A 10,742-nucleotide genomic window follows, 5' to 3' on the forward strand; every position below is an offset into this window, starting at 1 on the left:
TTACCGTAAATAGCAGGAACCTTATGATCAATAATGTACTGTCTATGTACAATTTCTTTTGATTGCATTATTGTTATTCTTTGTTTATTTATTTACTGAATTTGTAAAATTTTTTTATGTAAAATCAAATGTTTATAATGGTATTTAGCATTATGTAAATTTACGAACATTGCAGCATATACATAAATATTCATAATATTCAGTATTATATAGGTACAACAGTTTTATGGTGACACAATGTTAAGTCAGAAATTGAAGTGTCAAGCTGACTGCAATACACTAAATTCCGCCGGATTTGACATTTTAACACCCGAAGAAGTGCTTGAAATTAGCGTGAAAGAAATCACTGTACCAAATGCATTCGATGCATTGTATCATCCGATTGCTGGTGGATTATGCGATCCTGCATTTGGTTACTCAATTTGGCTATTGTTTTTTTCTTTTTTTTCTTTTTAAAATTTTATATTTAAGGGCCTGTTGATTATATGGAATATTGTGCAACATGCTCGTTTACTGGTGCACAATGTCCTGGTCATTATGGTCATATAAGGCTTCCTTTGCCAATGTTCAACCCGTTATTATTTGACATAACATATCAGGTATTCATTAAAGAATTACCTTCTTTGTGAATATTTGTTAAAATTAAGTCTGCATTTTTTATATATCATATATACTTGTAAATTTTATTAATAATTGAAGAATGAATGCATCACGCATCTTACATGTGATTGCTTTTAGCTTATTCGGGGAACATGTTTTGTTTGTCATCGTTTGTTTGTGGCTGATAATGAAGTTGCGCTAAAGATTTTTTTTGCTCAAATGGAAGCTCTTGATGAAGGCAATTTGGCGCTCGCTTCAGAAATTGCCGACATCAGTACAGAAGTTTTTTCAGAATTGGTGAACGGGATTTTTTTTATTTCGTTTTTATCGTTTTATAAAAATAAGTTTGTACTATATAGTGCGTTTCTGACAGTCCAAATTTGCAAAATTTGAACAATTCTGAAAATTCAGTGAAAAAAAATATGCTGAAAGAGCGATTGGAAGAATTGAAGAAGAATCGTAATGTTGAAAATGGAATTTTCTTAATTCCGTTTGATTATGATTGTTTGTTTTCACATTCAGGTAAAACAAATTCAAAGGGAAATTTGGAAATTACTAAAAATGTATCGCAAGTTCGTCGAGAATTGATATCCGAATTCTGCACGAATTTTCTTTATCGTCGAATAAAACAATGTCCATCTTGTACATCCCAAGTGACTGGTATACGTAATATTGGCAAACGGGCTGTAATTTTAACTTTGCCTTCTAAAAAAGGAATATTGAAAAACAAGTACAGCATTTGGATGGATTGTTAAATATTATTATTATTATTATTATTATTATTATTTTAAATCTGTTTTAGAAGTAACGATTCATTGAAGAACAATAATAAATATGCGCATAGAAATCAGCGTTACGTATCGGCGGCTGAAGTTTGTAGTCATCTTCAAATGGTGTGGAAAAATGGTGGAGAAAATATTCTCTCATCAGTTTTTCCCATGTTCAAACCAAGAAAAAATATACAGTACGCGGATGGATTTATACCAACTGATCTTCTGTTTCTCACACATTTGTTAGTTATGCCTCCAAAATTTCGACCGGTAATAAATTTGACATATGCATATGAACACAGATTGAAGTATTCGGTTTCAGATTGTTGAATTGGCTGGTCGTAAATGTGACAATCCAATATCACAGATTTATCGAAATATAATTGAAGATTGCCTATCAATCAAGCGTTTTATGCAGAAAGCTACTGCTGACAAATGGCAAACTGAAGGCGGTGAATCTGGTGATGCTGTACAAGACAGCGAAGAGCAGATTCAAACACTCTGCTTGACCATGCAGAGTCATGTGAATGAATTGTATGACAACAGTGAAACAAGCCGAATAGCGTCTGGGTAGTTTTGCGTTCAATATCTGTTGCTGTTTGCCTTTATTAATGCTTGTTGATTTTCTTATTGTTTTTTTAATCAGCTTGACAGTGCAGCTTAATGCCAAAGGATTGCGTCAAGTGTTGGAGAAGAAAGAAGGCCTCTTCAGGAAGCATATGATGGGTAAGCGGGTAAATTTTGCCGCTCGTTCTGTAATTGCACCGGATCCTTACATGAGCGTCGATGGCGTTGGTATTCCGGAAGTTTTTGCGAAAAGGCTCTCTTTTCCTGAAGCTGTATTTTCCGCCAATGCAACTGCCATGTCTGAAGCAGTTTTACACGGTCCTGATGTGCACCCGGGGTAAATTGAAAATTTTATTTTATTTTTGTATTTTCACGTTTTGGAAATTGCTCTGTTTAGGGCGAATTTTATCATAGATGAACGTGGAATGAAGATTTATTTGAATGCTGGAAAAGAAATCGAAAGATCTGGAATGGCGAAGCGACTGTTGCAGACTAGCCAACGTTTTGGCATTGCTTATCCTAAAAAGGTGAATGTTCGTTTTTATTGAAAAAAATTCTTACTTTATTTTAATATGCTTCTTGTAGGTGTGTCGTCATTTAAAAGAAAATGATTTCGTTCTTCTCAATCGACAACCAACTTTGCACAAGCCCAGCATAATGGCGCACAAAGTAAAATATGTTGTTCATTTTTCATTGCAATAATTGAAATTATTTTCTAAATTGTCAGGTGAAGGTATTGAAGAACCAACGAACTCTGCGGTTGAATTATGCTACCTGTAAAACGTACAATGCAGATTTTGACGGCGATGAGATGAATGCCCACTTTCCTCAAAACGAAATTGCTCGTGCTGAATGCTCAGAAATTGGTTTCTTTATACATTTTATGTTTTAAAAAAATGCATTATTTATTTTCTTTTGAATAGCTGACGTGGCTAGACAGTTTTTGGTTCCAAAGGATGGCAAGCCAATTGCTGGCCTCATTCAGGATCATGTTGTATCCGGCTTTATGTTGACGATGAGGGATAAATTTCTAACTAAGTATGCATTTCTTATTATATATATAATATATATGTTGTAAAAAGGAAGTTTTTAAGGGAAGATTTTAATTACTTGCTGTTGAGCGCATTTCCATCGGTTGAACATCCCTGGCGTCAAGTACCTCCAACTATTTTCAAACCCGTTCGGCGATGGACTGGGAAGCAGGTACAGGATTGTTGTTCATAATTTTGTGTGATTAATTTAAATTAGATTAATCAAATAAAAATGGAAAAGGACAATATTTTAGGTAGTTACAACTATTTTGCTGAACGTTATTCCATCTCATTTACCTCCGATTAATTTGGTTACTAAAGCCAAGACATCAATAAAGGTGGATGAATTTATTTTTTGTTATATAAAATCTGAAAACGATTTTGCAATTTGTGCAGAATTGGACAGTTCCTGGTAAACGGAATCCAATTTTTGAATTAAGCGAAAGCAATGTTGTAATCTGCTCTGGTGAATTGCTTTGCGGTGTGTTGGATAAAGCGCAAATGGGCGCCTCTCCCTACGGTCTGGTGCACTGTATTTTTGAGGTTTGAAAAATTAATGCAAAAATGACAATTGTCGACATTTTAATTGAATTTTTTTTTTGATTTCAAGCTTTATGGACCGGCGGTAGCGGCAAAGTTGTTGTCTTGCTTTTCCAGACTGTTCACCACATATTTGCAGATGAGGGGCTTCACATTGGGTGTAGAAGATATTATGCTGACCAGAAAAGTGTGCTTTTATTCATTTTATATTTTTCAAACTGTTAATTTATAATGACAAAAATTTTCAGGCAGACTCAAAGCGAAGAAAACTTTTGTCAACGGTTGATTGTTGTGGCTCAGAGGCAGTGCGAGAGGCTTTGGCATTGGATGTTGGAATTGAAGACGATGAAGTGAAACTAATTTTGGAAAAGATGCATTTCAAAAATGAAAAAGAATCCCTCTTGCGGGTAGAGCAGTGTTTTCGACAAGCTACTGACAAATTCAACGACCAGGCGAACAAGTTCATAGGCGTTGTTTTGCAAAGCAAAACGCTATTTATTAAATTTGATCAAAAAATTATATTAAAATGTGCTATTTCAGAGTCTGCTTTCCAAATGGACTGTTGAAAGCATTTCCTGACAATGGTTTATCTTTAATGATCGAAACTGGCGCTAAAGGAACATCCGTAAGCAAAGAATATATTTCTTCCTACAATACAATGCGTGTATATTTCTTGATTTCATTGAAGGTGAATTTTTTCCAAATGTCTTGCATGTTGGGTCAGGTGGATTTGGAAGGCCAGCGTGTGAAAGTGGGAATGTCTGGCCGCACACTTCCGTGCTTCCAACGCTACGACACGAAACCACGTGCCGGCGGCTTTGTTAGCCAACGTTTTCTGTCCGGTGTTAGACCGCAAGAATTTTTCTTTCATTGCCTAGCCGGTCGAGAGGTACAGCAACGAGCAAATTGTGCTCAATTTTGAATTTTATTGTTTTTTTATTTAAATTGTTATTAAAATCCAATAAATTTTTACTTATTTGTCTACTTTTTCAGGGTTTGATTGATACAGCGGTTAAAACTAGTCGAAGCGGTTACTTGCAGCGTTGTATTATTAAACATATGGAAGGAATCGTTGCCAATTACGATTTGACAGTTCGCGATGCAGACGGCTCTATTATTCAAGTTGGTTTGCGGATGTTGAAAATGTTCCTTTGTATTAATATTTATATATGTATATATTGTAAAGTTTTATTACGGTGAGGATGGTTTTGACGTGACGAAATCGCAATTTTACGACGACACTCATTTGGCTTTTCTGCATGCTAACATTGACGTTCTCGAACAGACTAGCGGAGATTTGCCAAACTTTGAAAATGAGGATAATTTAATTGCGGCCAAACGATTTTCAAAGGTATTTCTTTTTTGTTTTTTTTTTTAATTAATATTTCATTATTCATCGATTATTTTTTGTTGTTGACATGGCAGATCAAGCGATGGAAAGAAAAATATGGAAAATGTCCAGAAGTTGAATCGATGCATAAATCCCAGTTGGCATTGCTGCCCAATGTGGACGAGGACAGTTCGACCGTCGACAAAGAGCAGCTGGTCGCGGCTTGGTTTGAATATCCAGTGGAAGAACGTCGTCGGTGGCTGAGACAGAGTGTAAAATGGCGCCCGGATCCAGTAATGTCAACGCTGAGACCGACGACATGCATCGGTGCTCTTTCGGATAAATTCTTGGAACAGTTGGACAATTTTATTCAACAAAGGCAGGCAAGAGTTGACGAATCGGTGCACAAGTTTGAAAAGCTGATGAAATTGCGCGGCATGCGTTCGTTGGTAGAGCCGGGCGAGACTGTCGGCTTGTTGGCCGCACAAAGTATTGGAGAGCCTTCCACTCAGATGACGTTGAATACGTTTCACTTTGCCGGATGTGGCGAGATGAACGTCACCCTTGGCATTCCGAGGCTGCGTGAAATTCTGATCAGCGGCTCGGCCACCATATCCACGCCCACATCTCGAGTTCAGTTTCGACACGGTGTCAGTCGTGAGTTGGCTGAAGACGTGCAGAGGCGAATGAATCGTATTGTATTGAATCAGGTGAGATTGGGTTCTGTATATTGCAGTTGAAATTTCCATTTTTCACTTGTTCTGCAATATCTGTTTTTGAGGTTCTCGAATTTGCGAATCAAATGGAATTTGTAACTACTGATGGGTACTGTTCCTACTGTTGCACATTGCGTACTGGTTGGTATTCGAGATTATTGATAGATGCAAACTTTTTTCACAGGGCAAAGTATCGCGAATATGAAATTACGTTGAAACTTTCGAAACGACGCAAGCGGCCATATTCAGTTCGTCACTTGGACTCTCGTACGGTAATGGCTAAAATTGAGCAAGGCTTTTTTCGAAGTCTTTGTTTCTCGCTTAAGAAAATGTTTGATTCAGGCAACAAATTCAGGTGTGCCAAATTATTGAACAATTATTTTGTTATTTGTATTTTTTGCTATTTGCTGGGTCGCACATATGGTAACGTACGTCGTTTGCATTTTGATTTTCAGGGAAGTGGAAATGTTTCATATTGAAAATGAAAATGAAATCAATGAAAATGAAGATGGGTTGACATTTGCCGGTGGAAATGACCAAGACAGTTCAGAAGAGGTTTAAATTTTGAATTGAAATTTAAAAAAAAATACATGCATTAAATGCTTAGGAGGATGATAATGACGTGGATGCTGTCGAAGCTCAACAGCGACAACGGCACAAAGATGACAACGAGTATCTAGGCGAAGATGAAGAAGCGATTGAATTGAATATGTTCACCAGTGGAGGTTTGTTTCTTTGCTTTTGGAATACCCTGTTCAACATATTTTCTTTATCTTTTTTTTTCAATGTAGAGAATTGTTTGTTCGATTCGACTGGCAATGAAGGGGAATCAGTTGTACAGCAGAACAGTAGCAGTGAAGAAATACGGCCAGGAAAAGACGACGATGATGATGAACACTTGCCATTGGATCAGTACCGAGTCAAGGTGATTGTATATTGCATTTTTTGCTTCAAGCATGCATTTCATTTCTGTTACATTTGTTCGATTTGGTTGTTGTTGTTTTTATTAATTGCATGTGCAATGTGCAACTTGTGTAAAAATAGATTGAAAAACCAATTTGGATTATGTTAACAATTGATGATTGTACAACGATATTAATTGATGAACTTGCCAAGTATGAATTATTTTTTTTAATCTTATTTCAGATGGTAGTTGAACAAGATTCCTTGATTACTGATTACAGATACGACTCCAAACGAAACCACTGGTGTAAAGCGACAGTGAAGGTTTGCAGTATGTACGATGATGGTTGTTGCTGTATTTTTTTTTTGCATTCATTAGGTGCCATTCAAGTATGGAGCGATCGACATGCGGTATTTAGTTGAAGAAGAATGCTCTAAATTTGTTGTACAGTCTGTTCGGGATATTAAACGCTGCATGTTGACCGAGCAGAATGGAGAATTGTTTTTAATTACTGAAGGCATTAATCTCAAAGTATTGGATGATGAAGTTTTCATCGGATTTTTTAAGCCAGTGTTGTATGTTGCAGGTGTTTACTGAACGACCGGACATATTTAATGTGGATCGTATCTATTGTAACAACATACACACCATGGCTAGCATGTATGGCATTGAGGCGGCGGCTCAATCGATTATCAGAGTCCGTTTTCAGTGTTGAAAATTATTGGAAATTACAAGTTGCATTGTGAAAATTTGAATTTTTATTTCAGGAGACTAAAAACGTTTTCGCAAGTTATGGTATTGAAGTTGACCACAGGCATTTATCTCTGTTGTCCGATTATATGACACACACCGGGAAATATTATTCGTTTAGCCGAAATTATATGAACTCGTCCACATCCCCATTTCAGAAGATGTCATTCGAAACTACTGTCAATTACATGAAAGAAGCACTGACGAGGCGTAACAGATTTCTCTTTTTCCTTAATACATTTTCCGTGTAAAATTTACATTCTGCTGGAACATTTACAGGTACGTTGGACACGATGCAAACGCCGTCGGCAAATTTGGTTGTTGGTCGATTGCCTCGATTTGGAACTGGCTTTTTTGACGTATTGGCTCCTTTGCCGAACAGAAATGTGGAAGCTGAAGTAGAGCAGTAAGCATTGTTTTCTGCAGCAAATACAAAAAAGCGCACTATTACTTTTTTAATAATCAATTGTTTTTTTATTTCATTTTTATAAATGTTATATTTTTTTCCTGTTTTGAAAGTGGCCATGCCATTTGTGAAGTGTTCATTTACAATGAACTAACTGATTGAGCAGAAGAGAGATTCTTATTATTCTATCACAATTTACATTTTCCAAAAGAGCCAAATGTTCTAAGCATACCTTTTTCTGAAACATAATTCGTATATAACAGAAATTCATTAAAATTATTTTCAAAATTACAGTTCTTTTTTTGCATATTCCTGGTTTCCGTGATGGGCCATCGTGTCTTCTCTCAAGTAGAATACTGATAGTCCTTTTTTGAAATTATATTTGCGGGGAGTAGAGCTTGAAATTGATTTCAAAGATTATCTTCCTTCAACAAAGATTAATGCCTGAATGTCCTCCTAACGTACGCCTTGCATGCGTATATTTGTTCAAAAAATTATCATTTCATTTACTAACATGTAGTTCATCATTTGTATTTTATTCAATGAGCTTCTTACTGATACCAAACATGTCCTTTTTTGAATTTTATTTTGCTTTTCAACTGTTGCTATATGCCGCATGTGAAAATGTGTTTTTCAATGTTGGATTTTGCGATAACAATTGCATGAAATACTAATAAACGTAAATAAATTAAGAATTTATCACAACTAAATGTCCATATGCATGGTATTTTTTCCAATCGTTTGAGATATTCACTTTAATCATCAGTGAATATAATGGATTGTTGCTTGGAAAGTGCAGCGAATTATTCCCTGCATTTCTAATAATTGAATTTGTATAATATTTGTAAATTCAAATTTACTTAAAATTTTTAATAATGTGTGGGATAATAAGTTCATAAATTGTGAATAATATTTTGATCGGTTATTTTTGATAAATGTGATAAAACAACTGGTTTAAAAGTTTGACATTTGTGAAAAGAATAAATGCAATATTGCATCAAATTTCTATTCCCATCTCCTCAGTTTGACTAATTATCACTTATGAAGCGCGACTAATCAAAGGAATTACGTTTAAAAAATTTCTACGTTTAATGATGCTGTAGGCGATAAAGAGAAGTCAGGAACAAATTTTATTTGAAGAGTAACTTCCGTTCGCTCAAATCTTTAAACCTTTCCCGTAAATCTTCACAAAATTATTTTTCTTGCATATTTATTTATTCCGTATATTTTTTTTCTTTCCATTTCAAGTAATACCGCATTTTTTTTACCATTGCTGATTTGCGAAAAATGTCGAAAATGCTTTGCCGCAACAATTTCTACTTTTTCTGAATGTTAGATATTCACAATGATGAATGATAGTGTCATGTTGAGTTTCAGCGAAAACTGCCGGATAGTTGTGTATTAAGTGGCTTCTAAATTTAGTAAACTACGCATATGTTTACCTTCGAATGATCAAACTACTTTTTGTCACTACGATGACCAAAGAAAGCCCTGTCAATTTTGACTCGGTGAACAATGAGCATTTTGAAACTTTCATTTCTTTTATTTATGGAACTTAATGCTTTCTTTTGTTTGATATGCTATTTCTGAATTAAAATTAGCAACTTTGAAATTTATTCGATCATCAGAAATTATTTCATTGATCACTTAGGCATAGAGTTGTTTGAATCACTGAATTCAGTTGTATCAGTTCACTCTTATTGCATTTCCAGTTACATTTTCACCCTTTACCCTTTGATCAGCAATTGGACGGGTAACCAGTAATATTTGATTAGCTACTGAATTCTGTTCATTGATTGGGTGATTATTTTTCATCAAAGCTTTTCCAAATACATAGTGCAGTACAGCTCAAAAACTTTACAGCTTAGTAGAAGTAGTTTGGTGCAATAATTCACATGTTTATTTAATCTGATTTTCATTTATTTACATTTGTGAAGAGCAACAGGTGTTCAAATCAACACTCAAAAGTAAATTTCACAACATTGTACAATATTACATGATGGTTGAATACAAATGTAATAACTTTTATAATTAGTAAAATTATCGATTATATTGATGTCATTCCGCCGTTAGGAATAAACATGCGGTGATTTCACATACGCTAAACTAGCTATTCAAATTTCTTGGACTTGACCCTGAACCAATTTGAAAAATGTCATCCTCATGGTTAATTTCAGTGCTTAGAGCAGCAGTCAATAAGCGCGTTGAGCTCTTTTCCTCAATACCATCTTCAGTTAGATAGCAAGTGATGTTTTATTACTAAGCGTCTGTTCTCTTCATATATGACTGACATTAAACAACCTGTTTATCACCAATGGAGGGTGAACAGTGTGATGCAATGTGAACATACTAGAGAATCCATGAGAAAACTACGGAATAATTGGTGAACCCTGTCACTGCCCAATCCATTATTCATCATTTTGTCCAACAGTGTATCCAGTGTACCTGTATCAATACTTCTGTACAGCCTCTATGGATGAACTATCCAGCTCATTTTGTTTCCTATTGAATGTATTTTATTGAATTGCTTCTTCATATATGGAAACAGGATTGTACAATTATCAAAAATGAAAACTACCAATAGCACACAATTAATTATTTAATGAGATATTTGACAAAATTGCTTGTTAACAGATGTGTCATTTATAGAGAAAAATTATCCAACATTGCTTGTAAACTGTAAATCAAACGTCTTATTTTGAATTATTCTTATTTCTTTAAAATATTTAAATAATTAATTTGCGTAAATAGAAATTTAGATTTCAAAGGGTTTCTGTATTACAAAAGTGAAATTCAGGCACAAATATTATTGGAATCAGAAACTTTTGCTCGCGGGCATTTGTTCAAATATCTGCATAAATGCTAATGAAATGCAATTATAGGATGTATTATCAAGCGCGCAGGTTTCGTTTCCATCTCTGACGTCCCCACTAAAATCGCATCATTGTACAACTTTTTTGCATATCTCGGCAAATACGCGTTTGTACGACGTGCAAACAGGTTTGTAATGATTACCTTTAAATTTTTCTGATCAATTGAAATCACTTTGCAACATTTAAATTTTTGACTTGAAAAAGCAGCTATAGCCTTGATTGTTTTGCGATTTCGAAGTAGCTTTTATCAAAATT

At 34.9% G+C, this 10,742-nt stretch overlaps 1 protein-coding gene across 1 annotated transcript; it reads left to right on the plus strand.

Moving 5' to 3' along the window:
- The first annotated feature begins 128 nt into the window (after positions 1 to 128).
- Tsp_06110 (RNA polymerase Rpb1, domain 5 superfamily) lies at positions 129 to 7,618 on the plus strand. The gene is given in 33 exon segments (XM_003380358.1): positions 129 to 140; positions 214 to 412; positions 472 to 599; positions 739 to 882; positions 960 to 1,059; positions 1,123 to 1,330; positions 1,403 to 1,472; positions 1,566 to 1,640; positions 1,693 to 1,940; positions 2,017 to 2,274; positions 2,335 to 2,464; positions 2,523 to 2,606; positions 2,665 to 2,803; positions 2,861 to 2,975; positions 3,032 to 3,140; positions 3,223 to 3,306; positions 3,365 to 3,511; positions 3,579 to 3,695; positions 3,757 to 3,968; positions 4,049 to 4,172; positions 4,197 to 4,397; positions 4,502 to 4,630; positions 4,695 to 4,859; positions 4,934 to 5,548; positions 5,620 to 5,909; positions 6,010 to 6,109; positions 6,162 to 6,279; positions 6,346 to 6,479; positions 6,701 to 6,868; positions 6,909 to 7,033; positions 7,045 to 7,159; positions 7,226 to 7,418; positions 7,488 to 7,618. The coding sequence occupies 33 exon segments, from the start codon at positions 129 to 131 to the stop codon at positions 7,616 to 7,618; spliced, it is 5,187 nt and encodes a 1,728-aa protein (XP_003380406.1).
- The last annotated feature ends 3,124 nt before the right edge of the window (positions 7,619 to 10,742 follow it).

Source organism: Trichinella spiralis, assembly GCF_000181795.1.
Source record: "Trichinella spiralis strain ISS 195 chromosome Unknown Scfld2, whole genome shotgun sequence".
Classification (NCBI taxonomy): Eukaryota; Metazoa; Nematoda; class Enoplea; order Trichinellida; family Trichinellidae; genus Trichinella; species Trichinella spiralis.